At 40.7% G+C, this 18,693-nt stretch overlaps 1 protein-coding gene and 1 non-coding gene across 5 annotated transcripts in view; both read right to left on the bottom strand.

The window, feature by feature from the left end:
* htt (huntingtin) overlaps nt 1-18,370 on the bottom strand; it is a 32,052-nt gene extending 13,682 nt beyond the window's left edge. For 2 of the 4 annotated variants that reach the window (XM_067498139.1, XM_067498141.1), the window contains exons 1-41: nt 17,994-18,370; nt 16,021-16,104; nt 15,192-15,312; nt 14,924-14,983; nt 14,686-14,765; nt 13,595-13,733; nt 13,042-13,183; nt 12,655-12,833; nt 12,366-12,570; nt 11,954-12,001; nt 11,591-11,668; nt 11,058-11,449; nt 9,523-9,652; nt 9,303-9,418; nt 9,074-9,185; nt 8,761-8,898; nt 7,803-7,961; nt 7,613-7,710; nt 7,387-7,526; nt 7,198-7,261; nt 6,943-7,043; nt 6,649-6,795; nt 6,195-6,315; nt 5,948-6,093; nt 5,627-5,811; nt 5,267-5,490; nt 5,016-5,142; nt 4,804-4,928; nt 4,206-4,316; nt 4,033-4,110; nt 3,360-3,583; nt 3,168-3,246; nt 2,915-3,076; nt 2,775-2,830; nt 2,456-2,604; nt 2,228-2,364; nt 2,003-2,119; nt 1,145-1,267; nt 769-1,028; nt 493-635; nt 112-340 (exon numbers count right to left, since the gene is read on the bottom strand). In XM_067498139.1, the coding sequence (XP_067354240.1) occupies nt 112-340; nt 493-635; nt 769-1,028; nt 1,145-1,267; nt 2,003-2,119; nt 2,228-2,364; nt 2,456-2,604; nt 2,775-2,830; nt 2,915-3,076; nt 3,168-3,246; nt 3,360-3,583; nt 4,033-4,110; nt 4,206-4,316; nt 4,804-4,928; nt 5,016-5,142; nt 5,267-5,490; nt 5,627-5,811; nt 5,948-6,093; nt 6,195-6,315; nt 6,649-6,795; nt 6,943-7,043; nt 7,198-7,261; nt 7,387-7,526; nt 7,613-7,710; nt 7,803-7,961; nt 8,761-8,898; nt 9,074-9,185; nt 9,303-9,418; nt 9,523-9,652; nt 11,058-11,449; nt 11,591-11,668; nt 11,954-12,001; nt 12,366-12,570; nt 12,655-12,833; nt 13,042-13,183; nt 13,595-13,733; nt 14,686-14,765; nt 14,924-14,983; nt 15,192-15,312; nt 16,021-16,104; nt 17,994-18,091 (5,627 nt within the window). In that variant the 5' untranslated portion in view covers nt 18,092-18,370. Of the gene's footprint in view, nt 1-111; nt 341-492; nt 636-768; nt 1,029-1,144; nt 1,268-2,002; nt 2,120-2,227; nt 2,365-2,455; nt 2,605-2,774; nt 2,831-2,914; nt 3,077-3,167; nt 3,247-3,359; nt 3,584-4,032; nt 4,111-4,205; nt 4,317-4,803; nt 4,929-5,015; nt 5,143-5,266; nt 5,491-5,626; nt 5,812-5,947; nt 6,094-6,194; nt 6,316-6,648; nt 6,796-6,942; nt 7,044-7,197; nt 7,262-7,386; nt 7,527-7,612; nt 7,711-7,802; nt 7,962-8,742; nt 8,899-9,073; nt 9,186-9,302; nt 9,419-9,522; nt 9,653-11,057; nt 11,450-11,590; nt 11,669-11,953; nt 12,002-12,365; nt 12,571-12,654; nt 12,834-13,041; nt 13,184-13,594; nt 13,734-14,685; nt 14,766-14,923; nt 14,984-15,191; nt 15,313-16,020; nt 16,105-17,993 lie in introns of all 4 variants that reach the window. The other 2 variants (XM_067498138.1, XM_067498140.1) reach the window with 2 other exon arrangements.
* On the bottom strand, nt 3,829-3,958 carry LOC137124723 (small Cajal body-specific RNA 14). Its single transcript, XR_010914033.1, has one exon. It is a non-coding gene; the product is annotated as a small Cajal body-specific RNA 14 (non-coding RNA).
* Nucleotides 18,371-18,693: the final 323 nt, after the last annotated feature.

Raw genomic sequence — 18,693 nt, 5'->3', positions numbered from 1 at the left:
TTGTCAGATGAGCAAAGCAGAAATTATGACACATTTGACCAACTATTATAAATGGTCTTTTTCCCCCCCTCCACTTAAGTGCATGTAACTATTATACAAATGTACTCTTACTTGGGTGTCTGGTGAACCTCAGCCCACCAGGAGTAGTTGGTGTAGTTAATGATAAGAAGGACCTGGCACCAGAGCAGAACTAGGGAGGGATGTGTGGTGATTAGGCACTGCACCATGCTGTTTAGACCCTCTAAGGGGTAAAAGAGCTCGACCTCAGGTCCAGTCTGTACACCTCCACTCTCGCCCTTCAGGAGGCGGCTGGCTGCAGCAGTTATCCTTCGAAACATTCCTGGAAGTAAAAGAGGGAAACTATCTTCATATTGTTGAAGAGGCATAGATTATACTGCAAATAAACACATTTAAAAAAAGACCATGGAATGGTTTAGGTGCGATAAGAAGTCATATTTTTTTTATTTTCAGAAACCAAATATTTGTGCTTACCACTTTTGAACACATGTATCAGACACATAAGCAGCGTGCCCAGTTGCTGGCAGTAAAAGGTGTGCTGCTGTTCTGTAATATCCACTTTAACCTGCCTGGAGGAAATGTCATCTAACAGCACGCCAACCAGCTGGAGAAGGAACCTTCAATTTGAGGGAAGGAAAAAGCAAAGTCAGATGTATGAAGGAAAATAATTTGCAAAAAAGAAGGGATGAGTAGTATTACACCTCAGTTCTTATGCTGTGAGAAAACCAGATACTGAATATCCACACTAACCTGGCAAATGTTTCCTCAGGTGGGGCTTTCTGTTCCTCACCATTAGCTTCCTGGTTACAGAGGATGTCAGCAGCAGGCAGGTCACATGGTGAGGAACGTTTCTGATGGAGCCGACGAACAGTGTGGCAGGAGAGGAGATGAGGGGAAAGCGAGAGCTCATGAACCCGGGAGAGGACAATGTCCTCAGTGGACTGGGAGATGAGTACCCTGAGCACTGCCAGAATACCAGACACCCAAAGCTGGATTGTAGCTACTGATGCCTAGAAAAACAGAGGATTTCAAGTCGAAAAAAACTTATTCAGTTGCATTAGACAGGTGGGTCAAAGGTCTGCCTAGGTGTTGTGTTCGTTTAGAAATCAGAATCAGGCTGTCTCACCATAGTCGTCGGGATGGTAAACATACTCTTTAGCAGCATGTCTACAGGTCTGAGAGAGGAGGGTGCTACAGTTTCAAAAAGAGTGTTCAACACTCCTAACGCCTCTGGAGAATCCAGATGCATCTAAAAAGAGAAAACATACACGTGTCTAAGATGCAGGACATTTTTTAATGCATGTAAATGAATGGCTACTACTTGTTAATATGCATCGATATGTTTAATCTTCCAGTATAAAGAATGTGAAGTTGACATCATGCTCTGTTGAATTCTAGGTAACTGATGCATTCTTCTTCGTCTGTGCACAACGTTGTGAAGATTGCTCACTTTACCAAAGTAACACATATTAATTTTTATTACGCATTAATGTTAACTCCAGCACAGCTGTAGCACAGTACTGTGGTAGTTTCATATAAATAACTTAATGAAAAGATTTTGCAGCAGGCAGAGGTTTAAAGGCTGTGTCTGTGTGTTTGTCGATGCACCTTTCGGTTCCATTTCAATAGCAGTGAATAGCCCTAACTATCAGCAAATTGTAAAGCTACTCCACAAATATTTTCTACACTACACATATATTCTGCCGCATTCAAACAGGGTGAACAAACAACAGATTTTAACCAATTTGTGGCGAGTTGATTTAATTTATTGCCATAGGGTCCCTTTACATTTTCCATCTCTGCCCTTGTCTGTCAAATCTGAACAAGATTTAGAACTTTTTAGCAAATCAAAGGGTATGCTGGTAACTACTGTAGTAAGGCAGGTAAACAGATCCAAATATTGCATGATGTAACTTCACTTTCTCTATAATAGTCTGATTTTAATATTTTTTACTGATGCATACACATGTATGCACGGTCTTACCTGCTGCCTGGCAATCATAGGAAGTATGACATCAGCAATCTGTCTGGAGAGTCGCTTCCACTTGTCCTCATTCTCTTTGTGACACTGCTGCAGTACAAGGATGAACATTTCCAAAACCTAAAACACACATGTAAAAGCACATGTGAAGCAGAGGAAAAAAACAAAAAGTTCCGTAACACTTAACTTTAACATGCTTTATTTTCTTTGTATGTACTTAGAACATACCTGATGGTACTGTACAAGTCTGAGCAACATGGAGACCACCACTTCTTTCTGTGTATCCAACTCTTTGCCTGCATCTGCTTTGTTTGAGCCCCTCAAAACAAACAGGTCATGAACTATTGGCTGCAAAGCTGGGATGGCTATGGAAAAAGGAAGAAAGTAGGTATAGCCCCATGAGTTATAAAACTTAGTACAACAAAATCTTCTGTAGGTTTCATGTATTACTCTCACCATGTGTGACAGCTTTTCTGCCACTTGCCATGATGCCGTCACATAGCTGGATGATCTTGGGGATGCTGATAATCTGCTTGGAGTGGTAGCGCTCATAAGACAGCAGCACCAGGAAGAAGAATATGTTGGGAATAATGGCCTCCGAATCTCTGTACGATAAGACCAGTAAGTATAATTGAATTTACAGAATGGCTTTGTAATATCTAAGGTAAAAGAGTGAGCAAAGATGAACCTTTAGTCACATAACCAATATAGCCTGAGAGACCAATGGGTTTATGAAATTCCTTTTAGGCAATCCATAAAGTAAGTAAGTACGTACCTGAATTGCCCCACTTCAATGTACTCAAATTGCTTCAGGACAAACCCTATAAACACCTAAAAGACAGAAAATATCCTTCTGAGTGAGCAAGAATCTACAAGTTCAAAATAGACATATAAAAGCATGTTTATTTGTTTGACCTGATCTGAGTCCAGCAGGCAGTAGTTGACTCTGAGCTGCACGAGCTGGGCAAGAAGGTCCAGCACTTGTCTTTGCAGTGCCACAGAGGTGCTGGTGGTGTACTGCTTCAAAGCTTTGATAACAAGGGGCTCAAATAGACGAATGTGGTTGTGGATGGCATTCTGGGGAAACAGAAACAGCAGAACCTAGCTTAAGCAACACAATGCTTTGATACAACAATCTCCGTTAAAAGACAACCAAACAAACATGTACCTTGTCTCCTCTGTTGCGTGTTGCATTTGCAATGTTGGACCTCAGCTGGTTGGAAGCTTTTTGCATTACATCAAACCACCTTGTAGAAAAAGAAGTAAGGTTCTGTAAAATGTGCACATTGCATATAAATTTTTCTCATCACAAAAAACTGAATGTCTGCTCCCATGCCAAACATGTTTTGCAAAAACCCACCCAGAGGCGTCCTGCTCCTGTTCGGCCTGCACCATGTTACGGAGACTGGCATCAGCCAGAGCCTGAGTGAAATGTGTGTAAGGGGCCATGAAACAGTAGTGGTAGAGGCCTGGTCGGAGGCTGGAAGAGCCAAGACGAAGAGCCTTGTTCTGGGAACGACTGGGTCCACTAAGTACACCTTCATACTGGGAGGCTAGATTGGTGCCAAACAGGGTCTTCAACAGCTAAAGAACAAAAGCAAGCATTAGAATGGAAATTACATTAGGAATATGCTACATCTAAAACAAACTACAGAAAAAGAACATATTTTCGAGTTCTTTTCAAAAATTTGAGGTACATACTTCTATTTCCAAAGTCTGTCTGATCATTTAATTTATGCACTATTGTTAATACAGTTCCAACTTCATGCCAAAATCTCTTAACTTTCAACAATTGTGTGGAAGGAAATGAAAACTCTATATAAAATAGGAATGTATGGAACCATCGCACAGGGTAACCAATGCCTTCAGAGTCCCTGTCGGCAGGAACCAGCCTCACTCTGTGTGGAGTCACACCGGTTGCAGCACACTGCTCAGTGCAGGAACCATAAAGACTGCCACACACATGCGCGCACACACACATACACACAAAAAAGTAAAAACCTACAATAAGACCTTAGCATGACGCTACTGACCTGTTGCACACAAACAGTTGCCATGGTTGGTTCTCTGGAGAAGCAGGACTTGAGATAGCCCAAAATTTCCTCAACGCACTGTAAATATAAAAACTCACAATATTCTACTGATCGCAATAAACACATATTAAAGTTTTTCCTTCACTATCTAGTACAAATGTCAACATTTTTACCTTGCTGATGTCATGAAGAGTGGCCAGCTCAAGCAGCTGAGACAGAACATCTAAAGCGGCACGCAGGAAACTTCCAAACTTCTCCTGATTACTGTGCAGATCTAGCGTCACCTAAGTGACACAACAGTCACTGGTAAATTCAACACAAACGTCTGCCAACTACAATTTAGGTTGTTAAACTTGTAAAGCACTTTGTTATGATTAGGGCTGGGTACCAACTTCAATACATTTATTCCAATGACAAAATTGCTTCAAGGCTATAGGGTATTGAAGATTGTCATTCAATAATATATTTCTATCTCATCAGCATCAGTGAGCCAATAAGCATTTGACACTGACTAATTTGTATTCATAGATATGTTAGCAGAGAACTTTAAGTTTTGGTAAATAATTTATTTTTCATGTTGTAAAACTGCTTTAGAAAAAATGCCAAGGTGATAAATTAACCAGATTTGTAGTGTTATTTCATTGTTGTTCAAATAGGTATCAAAAAATACTGTTAAGGAACCAGTATCAAAATTGATTTTTTTATTTATTTTTTTTAATACAGAGCCCTAGTTATGATATGAAGTGTTTTACAATGAATATATGTTCTGACCTTGTAGTTGGCATGTGTAGCTTTGAGGACATCATAGAGCTTGAGGTAGGGCGGCAGGTGGTAGAAGCTGCCAAATGTGGTAGATTTGTTTACAGCTGTTGACCCTGTGCTGTCTGCTGGTCTGCCTGTTCACAAAAAGAAATACTTTAAATGTTCAGTCACAGATGAGATGCACCTACAGTCTGTTGGTGCACAGTCAGGTATACATGTACCTGTGTTGACCTCATTGCTTTTCTTTGGGCTCATAGGGGCAGTAGTGGGCTCAGCACCATCCTTCTCCTTTCCTTTTCTTCGGATCGGACTAAGGGAGGGAGTGTTGCTTAGGGAAGGGAGGGTGGTCTACAAAGTAAGAAACAGTTCAGTTACCTACAGATGCAACTTATAGTCACAATTAAATACCACGCAATGTGACTAACAAATACGTGCTTTGACTGTTAGCCAATCAAAAAAAGTGCTGAGTTACCTTCACTGCTGGTCCAGGTGGTGTGTCATCCAGCACATGGGCACAGATGTTGAGGACTTTTAGTAGATGCGTAAACAGCTGCTCCACCATGACCACTAGCCCACGCTCTGACAGTGCTGCCCATGGTTCTTCCATCTTATTTGGACCCCCACTGCTGTTTGTGCTCCCACTGCTGCCATCCTCCTCTCCAGCCCAGGGGTTGCGCATGCATTTAGGAGCCACAGCTGGAAATGAGATAATCAGACAGGTTATTTAGTAACAATTACTGTTTGTATTTAAACCATCTATTTTAGTGGCATGTTTTTAAAGGTCCTATAATTTTCTACCTTCATACACAACATTTGTGTGGATATTACCCACCAGCAAGGAGATTGCCAGAAAGTAAAAGTGCATCCTGATGTGCAGAGAGATCTAGTGGAAACCAGGCTGAGGACAGTAAAGACAGGACCACATTGGCCATTCCCACTGTCAGACTTCTCCGCTCAGAATCTGGTGCAGTTACGGAAGTGGATGAAGAGGCTGGAGCGCTGTTTGATTGTGATATACTGCAGAGTATAGGGACACAGATTGCAGATAATCAGTTGTGTTAAAAGGAGCTGGAATTGGAAGGGAGAGCAAGAATGTTTTTCCACCAAGAAAACATGTGGCAACTGGGAGGGCATTAAGAGAGTTTTCACAAACCTGAGGGTCCTTCCCCTACTGCGGTTAAGACTAGAGCGGGAAGAAAAGTTGCTAGTGGAGCTAACGTAGCCGCAGTGCCATCCTGTGCTCCAAGTGCAAACTGGAAATTTTGAAGCAAGCAGGCACAAGGCCTCACAACAACCAAACTGTTGAAGACAGAGGAATGGGATTTAAACATGTTGTGAAAATAAACATAAATCAGAAATTTCTTAAACAGCCAACAATGAAAGCATATCTTAAAACTCACTGTTAGGGCTCTGGAGGTAGAGGAGGTTAGAGCATGGGAGACAGCACTAACAACCCTGGACAAATTGTTCTCCAAAGTGACATCAGACACAGCATTGGAAAGGTTGTACCCTCTGTATGTCCTGGCAGAGAAACAGCACAGTTACTTAAAGGTTATTTTCTGTTGTTTTGTCATGAGCTGTGTTTATTTGAGAGGGCAGGTGTGGATCATGAGATGGAACAGGTCAAATGTTTGTGTCCTTTCTCTGTCTGACATGTCTGTAGGCAAGAATTGCTTAGAATTAAGGTATCTGCAAATGTTTAAAAACAAACAGTTAAAGTCAAATGGATAGTGTTTCTAATCTAATTCAATAAAACTCTGATCAAATAAAAAAAGACATTTAATGCTAAATGATTTTTAGTGTGTGTTCTCAATTTATCAAATCCTAAGCCAGTGATTACGCAAATGTTAATACCTTGTGATTGTGCTAACTGTAAACTGGGAGGGGGGCTGGGTTTCATGCATAAGCAGCTGCAGGTAGACTGAACTCTGGTCCCGGGCAATAGCCACAACTGGGTCTACCTGGCCCTGGTCACAATCATAGAACAACCTAGGAACCAGCCTAGTAGAAAGAGGCAGAGAAACATGATTCGAAAAACATATTGTTAATGAATGTACTGAAAATCTGATAAAATTCTTGTCAGCAACAGTAAAATCTTGTATACACACACACACGATCAATAATACAGTACATATGAAAAGATTATACCTGCTTACAGCAGAGGCGGCTACATGCCGCACCCTTGGATCATCATCTCCCAACAGACGGATGACAACATCATTGAGGACTCTCTCCTGCAGCCTCAGTTGCTACACAAACACAAGTGTTGACAACATAGGCACCACAGTGAGCAACAACGGTTAACTGGAAAAGGTACACTCTTCATGTGTCTAAAAAGATTTCAAGAGTTTATTTTTGCATATATACATAAGAAATACAAGAAAGGTTGAGTGGAGCACTTACCCCAGTGTAGTGATGATCCCCTTTGTGCAAACTGTCAGTTTTTCTTTCAAGGAAATTAGCTAACCTAAAACAAAGGAAAGAGAAGTGATTATGTATCAGACAATATTACAGTGTGTGATCAAATCAAATTTAAAGTTCATAATTAAGCTGCCAAAACAATTAATTCAACACAAAATAAATATGTTCTACCGGAAGTCCATCTCTGCCAGGGTCTCCAAGAGCTCAGTGCGAACAAGCCAATAGGAAGAGTCTCTCAGAGCCAGTAGGTCTATCAACAACCGCAGGCCAAGTTCACTCATAGTACTGCTGCACACAGTCATGATGCAATGCTAAAACAAATCCAATTTAAAATATCAGAATCACAAAAACACACAGTGCACAGACTAGTGACACTCATCCAAAAGTTGTGTCTCACCCTCACTGCAGAACAAGCCAACTTGCAGGTGACTGAGGATTCATCTTTCAGAGATCTCTGGAGCAAAGGCAACAAGTCCAACAGGGACAGAGGGTTACCTTGAGAGGGACAGGGCAGACAGGTGAGAAGGACACCATGAAATAATACCCAAGATTTCAACATGTCAATGCTATGACATGCACACACTAACCGGTTGCAATTCCCACACTGGCCAGCCAGTTATGTATGTTGTAACGTGTTTTTGTGAGTGCAGCTTGTATGATGGCTCCACAGAGAATGGATGTAGCCCCTCTGATCTGAGGATCCCCATGGTCAATGAGGCATAGCACGTCGCTGATATATTGCTGCTCTGCAAGGACACGCCAAAAAGGAAGCTGGTCAGTAATGTTGCTGAAGGCACATCAACAGTGATGGCAATAAAGTCTTCGACAGCTACATTCAATTTACAACTACAAACTTGACATTATTAACTCCAAGCATTTATTCAAATTTCTAAAGCTTAAGTATCATTAGTCTACCCACTCAGGTGTTTTCTCCTCACAAGGCTGTGACCACAATGCTTGATATATGTAACAAAAAAACCCACCATTAGTGGAGAGAGTAGACACAATATATGAAACAGCTGTTGAATAAACAAATCCCAACAGCACTGTCTTCACTTAGCCTGCAGTTGCCCTCGTCCCCTCTTCACCCACTAAACCCATATAGTGTTTATGTTAACTGTGATGAAATGTTGGGAAGAGGGGAAAAAAGAAAAGCCGATGTATTGCAATGCTTGCAATTTAAGAGTTTTGTAAAACTGCAATCTGACACTGGTTCATCCTCTCCTGTGACGCCACAAGGTTTAATGCAAGGCGCACACCCATTTTCCAAAAGGGGAAAAAAAAACGTTAACCAGATAAATCCATTTACAACAAGAGGAAAATCTCCAACCTATCTACTATACTACAGAGTTTAAGGTAAAGAGAAAGATCCAACCAGCTGTTTAACTGATTAGCTTAGCAATGAGCAACTGTTATTCATCCATCCTAAACCAGTCTTTCAAACTGATGGCATGCCATATCTGGTGCTAGTTTACATTTTCTTTTGTTTTTGTTTTTAATGTTATTCTCAGTGAACAGAAATCTCACCATTGTTTTTTGCCATACCTTCTGCTGGAATACCGTCCAGCGGCTCCAGGTAGAGGGAATTAAAGAAAGCTTCGGGATGGAGCGCTGCTGCTGCCCCAACACAGCTGACTGCTAGGGCCTTCACACTCACTCGCACCTCCTTGTCAGGGATAAGACCTGGAAAAGCACAGACCAAAAGTATTACCAAGCTATGATCCTTCTGAACTTTTAAGTTCATACATTTATGTTACAAGCACATCTCAAAACTCAGATTCAGTTGTACTATAATGTATTTCCTTCAATTGAAAAGAAGCATTTGCTCCTTTTTGCGTAGTTTCTACTGATCGCTTACCATTCTTTCGTCCTGTCAATAGGAAAGAAGCAGCAAGAAGCCGTACACAATGAACCAGTGGTTCCACCCCCTGATCTGTATAATGTCCAATTGGACCCTTTATTCGTGATGGCTACAAAAAGGTAGAAAGTTAAACGATCAGTTAAATTGACATCAACCTTCCATTTCCTACTTTTATTTTGCATTACCCCAGTGAAAAGCTGGCATGTTTTATTTTTTTTGTGTTTACCTTGTTGTCAGGTTCGGGTTCAGCCGGTTCGTCCTTTGGTATGAAGCGGTCTACGCTACTATCTGAGCCCTGCCGGTTGTGTCCCCGGCCATCAAAGAGATGAGGCTTGCTCAGAGCTATAAATACAGAAATGACAAGCACAACCAAAGCTGAATGTCAGACAGGGAACGGTCTTCAATGACAGCCTCCATTTGTGTGTTTATGTGTACAACAAACACACCCAGTGCTGACTGCATGAATGGTGGCTCTGGTGGTTCCTCTTGCGAGGAGGGTGCTGCTCCTTCTTCTTCTTCATCCTGTAGTGTTCCAATCTGCATGCCAGAATACTGACTCTCACTTCCATCCAGCACCTTAAGCAAAGATAAAACAAACATCTCTAGAAAGGACCTAACTTAACTTCAAACATAAACCAAATTTAACAAGTCTATTTTAAATACAACCACATGCAAACAACACCTAAAGAATTTCAAGCCAGTTAATTCTCGAGTCAGATTTGCTGGGTTGAAGACAAAGACAGAGCACAACAAATGACCAAAATTGCAAACATTCCCCCAAAACTGTACTAAATCATGCTCAGAACTAATGCAATTTATAACTTCTCCTAGAAAAAAAGCACAGTTTTGAGAAATGTTCTTGTAACATTCCAGATGAGAAGAGTAAGCTTTTGTTTCAAACCACCCAACTCTGACATCAATCCTCCCTTGATTAGGAGAGTGTTATTCCTACTTTGAGATAAATGAAGATTGCCTAGGTCATTGCCATGGTCTTTACCACAGGACTAGTATGGTGAAAACTCCTTTCCCACTAAGATTTATCTATGGAGTAGTCATGAATTTCTTGAGAAAAAAAAAAAGAAAAACATGTTTTCTCCAACTTTTGTTTGAGCTGAAAAAAAAAAAAAAAAGCCTGTAGCAGCCTCTTAAAAGCAGAGGGGGAACCACATTTTTGGAAACAAAGAACAGAGGGGCTTCATGCTTCTACTTTTGAATATGGCAAGCTAGTAAAACAGACTTTCAAAAGCATCTCATTTCTGGGGGGGAATCACTGGGATAGAAGGAAAAAGTACAAAGTAAAAAAAGAAGGGATATGATACACAGACAGGTAAAGTTGCAATGAGCAGGACAAATTTTGTGTATGGGTTCAGACAACAAGGTAACTAAAGGAGAAAGAATGAAGAAAGCCAAAACTTTCCAGACAAGCAAGCCTGTCCCAATCTGTACAAAGTGGCCAATTGGCTGACCTTGTCACTAGTGTTAGAGGAGCTGGTGGCATAGAAAGATGAAGAAGAGGAAGAGAAAGAGAAAGAAGACGACAACGACGAAGCAGTGTAGACAGAAGAGTCATCTGCGACATCCGGACCCTCAGTGGAGGCTGGTGAGGGTGGGGACAGCTCAGTCACTTGCGGCAGAGGAGGGTGTGACTGCGGCGAAGTGAGGAGAAGGATGGGAAGGGGGTGTATAGCAGCAGAACTGTTAAAAAGTTTGTCATACTTAAGTTGTGGTTTTGGGGGAGGTAGATGTAAGTCTGCCACTGTCCAAATTATGAAACCTCAAACATAACCTGTTCACTTCATCTAATTAGTTCCTCAAGAAAAGTTTCCCTAAAACTAAAACAAAACTATCAAACAAATACCATGGCTTTAATTTTTCCGCCAGAAAGTCATAACAAGACTAGTGTCCTGTGTGTTTGAATGAGGAGTTCTGACATAAATTTACTTCACCTATCCCAATTTCACGCCCACACAGTCAAACTGACCAGTTCTGCTACATCCGAAGGGGTGACAGCTGAGTCCGGTCCCTCTGTGGTTGTCTGAGAGGAGTCACTTGGTGGAAGTGAGCGATCATTAATGCCTAGCACTGTCCCGCCATCTCCTGAAGGCCCTCCATCCGGTGTGGCATTCTCTGGTGTGGTATAGTCCGCTGTCTCTGGGGTGACATTTGCTCCACCGCTGGAGCTCCGACTCAGCATTTCCTCGTCATTGGGTGACTCTGGAGTATCTGATGCAGATGTGCCACCACCAGCCTGCTCTGAGGATGCACTGAGGTCCACAGAGTCACCAGGCTGCAGGGTGTGCTGTGAGGAACGTGGCTGCTCAGTGATGATGTCCACCTGGGCAGTGGAAGAGGCATCTGCACCAACAACAGATGCTGAAGGAATACATAAAAGCCCTTTACTACAGGATGGAGCATTACCATCTAATTTCAACTGAGAAGTTATGAGGTACAGTCAGTATGACTGTGACAGCTTCCATGCACTGTACATTCTGCCTCCTGGTGGGTTTGTCTCACCTGTGAAGGTGCCAGTGGTGACCTCTGTCCTCTCAGCATCATCCTCCAACCCATCCTCCTCTCCAGAGAGAATTTTACCTGGAAACAAAAGGTTTGACATCAGCAAACTACACCAGGATTAACTCCATCTTAAGAGAAAGACTTAGAAGTAAATTATCCATACCCAGGATTTAGTGTCGGATTGCATTCCAAATAAAAACCTGCAGCTACCTTGTTTTGTGCTATTGGACATGGTTTATTAAAAGGTGTCAACAGCTAAGCAGAGAAAATAAACAAATAAATCAGATGACACTGCTCCATTAGCCAAACCCTGACTCGAACATCAGTAAGTAAATGACTGGAGGAGATTAATAGACTAGTCACCTCTCGGTTTCCTGAGAAGGAGTGGACTGCTGGAAGACCCTCCCCCCGCTGGAAATGTCAGGAAATAGGAAGCAGAAACAGAGGGTGAGGAAGAGAAAAGCAGCAAAAGCTTAGAAAGACTCACAGGAAACAAAGAGTTATTTGCTGACAACAGGAGAAAAGTTAGCAAAGAAAAAGGCTACAAACAGAGCACAGCAGAAAGTAAAGAAAAGCTCCAGACAGTTTAATGATAATATTAAAAGATCCCGGTTAAGTCTGTCAGTATGGGTTATTGAACATAAGCTACATGAAACAGATACATTTGTATCTAAATTACAGAGTAAAACAAGTAAAAGCACTACAGGCCTCACAGTACATGGCAAACAAAGGACAACAAAAGGTTTATCGAGTTCTGCCTGATTGATTTGTTTACCAATAAGCTCGAGAATGCTGCTGGAACGTGCGCGGCTCTCAGTGTCCTGGCGAAACACGGTGGCATGTGGAATGCTACCGACAGTGATGAGAATGTGCAGGAGTTCTGGTGGGGGAGTCCTGAACATCTGCTGCAGCAGCTCCAGAGCCGCTGTGACCACATTGTGATCCCAGTGTTGTGTGTAGTATAGGGTCAGCTCATACACCTTTGAAAAAGAAAAAAAAAATAAGAGAAATTTGATAACACAATTACACTTTCTGACGTGCACAATCACCTTTTCCCTTTCTACCTGCAGCAGTTGTTCTGGTGTCGGCTGGACGTCAGCCTCCTTTCTCATGACTCCAAAACTTCCTTCGAGGCTGGTGGTGTTGACTTGCTGCTGCAGCAGAGGCATCAGGTAGCGAAGTGTTAACAGCACCCCCAGAATCAGATGGCTGGGGTGCTCTTCATCCACTGGAAGCAACAGACCTGAAAACAGGGAGGAAAAATAAGTATTTGGGTTTTCAAGACCTGTTTAAACGTCTGTAGCCTGTGTACTGGAGCTAAAAGCAGTTGCTGATTTTAGCTGAAAAGTGCTACAGAAATTATAGTCATAGAACAGGAAAAACCTTGTACACAAATATACAAGGTAATGCAAGTGTTCATGAAGGCAAGTTTGTGTGCGAGTACATCCTACCTAGCAGCACATTAAGGAGCCAGGTGTAGAAGTAGCTGGTACGTCTTGAGTGTTGGCATACGCTGACAGCCGAGCTCGCTGCTGTGCGTCTGATGGTTGGCGAGCTGGACTTTAGGTTGGCCACAAATGACTTCAGCAGTACCTGGTACAAAAATGGTTGAGCTACAATAAAAACTGCCACAGGAGCCATTTGTTAGTCTGTTCCTGTTTCCTAATCATTAGTATTTGTTTGCAGTGTTGGATTTATCCAGATATTTGGTTAATTTAGTTTTTTGGTAATTTTTCTTGTAGTCATTTATATACACTTGAGGTTTAGTTTTGTAATTGGAAAGTGCAGTGGGTGCCTTAGGTGTGTAGGTAGTAGGCAGATATGAGGGATGAGGGATAAAAGATTTAATTTCAGAGACACCAAATTGAACTTGATGGGCTGGAGCAGAAAGGAAGTAGAAAAAAAAAAATCAATTTATCTAGACATTAGAAATTGTTACAACAATTATTTAAACCCAAACATACTTTCCACACAATATCTAGTGTCTCTGCTTTGTGTGAATACCTTGACCTCTCCATCATTGGCAAAGTGCCCCAAAGCCACCATAATCTTGGGCATTGCTACAGCCAGCGTTTCTTGCACCGTCTCCTCCTGCCGCTTGGTGATTCTAGTGAGGCATGGCAACAGGTTGACCAGGTAGGGTCTGCACCACAAGAGGGAGATGGGGGGAGGAAAATTGAAGCAATTCAGAAATATAAGTAGCCGCATTGTAGATTGGAATGTTATTACTCCATAAACAAAATTTGTGAGAAAATAAATACTGAATACTAAAACCGTGACAGCACTTTAATTCAGGTCGCAAAAGTTTGTGTTTAAACTCAACTAAGCTTTAGATATTTTAAAATTTATTTTAAAATTTTAAAATGTCCTCATTTGCAGCATAAACAAATATGGTTTGTGAGCAGGTCTGTGCAATATGAGATTATACATCATGCAATGACAGGTTTTCTATTGTTTCATGTTATGCTCTCATTTATTTTGCTGTATCGCAAATCACACTTTTGGTGGTGCGAAGCAGCTTTCTTGCACATGAAGTTGATGTAGGCAGTGTAACAACACAAAGAGGATAAGAATGCAAGAGAATGTGGGTGACTGTGCAAAAAGAACAACATTGGCAGCATAATAAATGGTTGTAGTGCAGAGATTATGTTCAACTACTTTTAATGCTTTAGCTAGCAACACAGCTGCAGCTGTTGAAAGGCTACTGGCAACTTTTAAAGTGGAATGTTCTCACAGGTAGGAGTTCAATCCAACTACTTTCATCTTTAGATCTTAATGCAACCATTCCATGTGTTTTTATTACATGTATTGCACAATGCACACTTTACTGATGACGGGATCTTAAACCACTTTCAAAAATCTAATTCACAACCGGATAACACAAGGAAACAAAGCGGCAGAACTACCAGCCTTCGTGTTCTGACAGCACCACACCTGTAAACCCCACTGCCACTTAAGCACAAATCATTTTAAACAATAGAGATAATGAGACATGAGCCAAAAAGTATGCTGTACTTTTTACTTTGTACATGCATAACTAAATATTTCCGCAAATTTAGTAGAAACTGTTTCTTTTCAGGCTTTTGTGTGTCTACCTGCATTTCTGTGGTCTGATGAGGTGGGCAAGTTCAGCAAACCTACACAAAGCTGCTCTTAAACTCCGAGAGGCACCGTTCTACAACGAAACACAAAACAATATTAACATCATCGTCATTTCCCTCTCAACATAAAAAAAAAACATCAACCATTTAATGTTATGTTTAACAAATATCAAACCTGGGTTATCATTGAATGAGGAAAACAAAATGGCTTAAGAACCAAAAATCTAATTACCTTTTTAATTTCTTTGTACAGTTCCAGCTGCAGTCTGGGCAGGTTGGAGTCCATCAGAGCCTAAAGATAAAAATTACAAATGTTAAACCTATACATTATTACATTTGAATAAAAAAAAAAATTAACACATCACAGTTACTCTGACTTTACTCTGTAAATGTACCATGTCTTAAGCAGATAATGTAAACCGACTTATGATAATTTTACTGTTCCATTATTAGATGAAAAAAGAAAAGAAAATAATAAAGATTTAAAAGTTTTTGCTCACTTTTATGATTTTGTTCAGGCACTCATCAGCTACCATCCGGACATCTGATTCACTGTCATCGCTGCACAGCAGGAACATCTCCATGGCGATTCCAAGCAGTTTCTGAAACTCTGGAGATGTTCTGCTCCCAGGACCAAAAAAAAAAAAAAAGATTTAATGTCACCAAGCACACACTTATTTAACTTACAACAGACATTGTTTATGTCTGTCAACATGACTATTTTGAACGGGTGACAAACACTGAAATGAACACGCCCAAACAAGTGGTATTCATCCATTCAGGCATGTTTTAAACACCTCTCTCTTTCTCACACAGAAAACCTTGTACTGTAAATACAGAGATTAAAACAGCCAAGTACAGTATTATCAAGTTCTATGCAATGGAATTGCTATTTATTAGAGAAGAAGTGACAAATAGGATTATACATGGTTCTAAATGGAAGTTACAGTGTTAAGCAGTTACAGTGCCTACAGAAAACAAAAATCCATAACTAACTAACTACTTTATTCTCACATACAATAACTAATAAAAGGTGAAAAACAAGGCAACTGCTAATTAAACGCAACTGTGCTTTTTAGTAATTACCACAAAATGCTATTTGTTAACACTGACATAATAGTACAATTTATTCTGTATGGTGTAAATTTAAAAAGTAAAAGTTTCAAACATTGTCTCTACAGTTTGAAAGAGAAAAAGGCCACCTCAGTGATATTATGCACACAACTGAGCCAATACAATGCATACAATTAGAAGTGGGAATATCTGTTCTCTATTAAGTCTAACTTAAATCATTAGCTAACATAAAAAAATAAAAAGAGCAAGACGTACCTCAGAGATTGAGCCACAATGTTTTCACATATTGTCAAACAGTGGGTGACCCTGTCCTTTTTTGTGGTAGCCTGTTCCTTTTTCCTGTGAAAGAAAGTAGGGGAACATAAAAAAGGGGATTGAAAATTACAGGCAGCAAAAGAGAAGAAGAAGAGAATGCAACAGAGAACAACTGGGTTCAGACAGGGAGGCAGCACCTGAGAGAAATTCCACAACCAGAAGTCCAAACATCTCTGAATCTCTAAACAGGATCTTAAATAAAGCTTTTGCTTACAGCCACTGAATGAGGTCAGTGCCTGACCAAATAACAGAGCTAGCTTCCGTAAACACGACAGAAAATAGAGCCACGTGAAGGTCTATGAAATGCTTTTACATGTTAAAGTGCTTAAGTGGAGTCTCACAAGAGCAAAATCTAAGATACCGATTCTGCAGCTGAACCCTCTCACATGATAAGGAATGTAATGTTGAGTTAATCAACTTTAATGAGGGGTCACAGGAAAACACAGAAGATCAAATTAATATGTATTGCATCACTAATACTTACATACAACAATATATGCAAGGCTTTCCTACATAACTTCATTTAATCATATATCAGCTTTTCTCTCAAAACAGTTTAAACAAAAACTAAACATGGCTTTGATTGGGAGGATTCATTGCAGAACTGTAGACTGAATTAGTTTTATGCTTAATACCAACTGAGTGTAAACTTTCTAAATACTACAGACATAGTACAAATGCAACAATTACTTTTTAGAGATGAGCCAAGCCTGCCACTGTACAGATCACATGCAATCATAATACTCAACACTTAATCAGTGAAGCTTGATTCACAACTGGCTGCAATGTCACACTGACAGGGGATTGATAATTTTATAAGCGGAAGGAATTTGTAGTATTAGCACGACATCTGATTTAAACTGATTACAGAGGCTCAATGCATTATGGGAAAGACATGTCTTTCCCCAAAGCTATATTCTCAATGGCTCAATAAATTTAAACTGAGTTTAAAGACTATCTTGATTAACAGTTTTGAATCTTATATTATAATACTTGTAAAGCCTAATAAATATTTAGCTGTATGTTATGTATGCATGTTTGCAGCTCATTATATAAGATTTATTGCTGACAAAACAAATCAATTTTGGGGGCCATCTGGTATGGCAGATGAGTGTGCTGGTTCGGTTTAAACTCTAAAACCTCGTAGCAACTTTTGTGCTACAGAGCATCATGCCAGAGATGAACAGACACTGTTGCTTAACATATAATTGAACTGATCTCCTTGACATGATTGAATAGCTCAATTTGTACATTTGAAAAAGGTGGAAAAGAGGGCAGTGTGGTTCCTGGAGGTGCCTGACAAGTGTTTCGGGAATGAAAAGCTCGATTCCTTGAGTAGGTCCTAATCGCTACAGCACCACTTGATCCATGGATCAGAATAGTGTGCAAATGACGTCGGTCCAAGAAACTAGAATAGTAATTTATCTGATCTTCAACAAAAGTAACAGTTTTAAAATTCTGAGCAATTTCCTATATAATGTTAGCTCAAATTATTAACGAGGTCTTCAAAACGCTCATTCTTCAGAGACTATTTGTTATTCAAGACGATTAACCATCTAATTTCTCCCTAATCTCAGTTTCAGGTGCGTGGGCATCAATGATTGTAACGTTAAGCTACGCTTTCTGCGCTCCACGCCCCTTCTAATGTGTTTAGTTATCCGACATTAGGATAACGATAATAACAATGGAAGCAGTCTCGCTAACCATTGGCATAACCTCTGTCGACATGCATATTTAAATAGCAGAAAGCCGTAAATATTAGCAATGGTTGCCAATTTGTTATCGCAATGAGCATTAAGCTAACGTTAACTTTTAGCCAAACCTTGGTTACCAGAGAGGCACTAACTTTAGCTGTCGAGCTAACGTTAAGCTAATTGTGTAGCCCAGAGGCCGTTCTGCATAAACCAACTTACTGCTTCTGGACAAGCTCCTCGGCGCTTGGTGGCCCCTGTTGTTGTTGAAATGACTTCAGAGACTCAAAGGCCTTCATCAGTTTCTCCATGGTGGCCATTTTAGCAATAAACAGTAAGCAGGCTAGCTACGCTTGCTAATATTTACTGTGAGCTAACTAGCACAGTGGAGACAAGTTAGCACACGGAGAGAGCAAGCAGCGCGTAGTGCGACGAGAGTGCTAACACTGCTCGTGACAACTACCACCGGCTCTCCGCCTTCTTTTCGTGCAATAAATCTCTTATTCTTTCAAAATATTCTTCCTAAATAAATGAAATGATGGTTGACAAGCCATCGTTAATACAGCGTTGCGTCCCCCCTGACCAATCACACCAGGAAGTGGTATGTGTGACAGCTTCGCCATGAGGGGAGGAGTACAACGTCAGCGACCAATCAAACTCCAGTTTTCTGTTGACTGACTTAACAAATATCCAATGAGTGACCGTGATTTTTTTTTCTTTTGTTATTGTTGCCATCACGGGACTGCTGAAATCCAGATAGCAGAAACAGATTGCCATCATTTGCCTTAATTATTTTACTAACAAAGATTAATTGTGGGTAGCATCGACCACTTGGCAATGAAAAAAAGTAGAGAAAATGCCCTTGGAGATCTAACCTACCCTTTTCAGTGTGTCCCAAAGTACCTCTCAAATCGGGGTGGGG

This window comes from Channa argus, chromosome 3 (genome assembly GCF_033026475.1).
Source record: "Channa argus isolate prfri chromosome 3, Channa argus male v1.0, whole genome shotgun sequence".
In the NCBI taxonomy this organism is placed as follows: Eukaryota; Metazoa; Chordata; class Actinopteri; order Anabantiformes; family Channidae; genus Channa; species Channa argus.
This window is presented reverse-complemented; position numbering and strand designations above follow the sequence as displayed.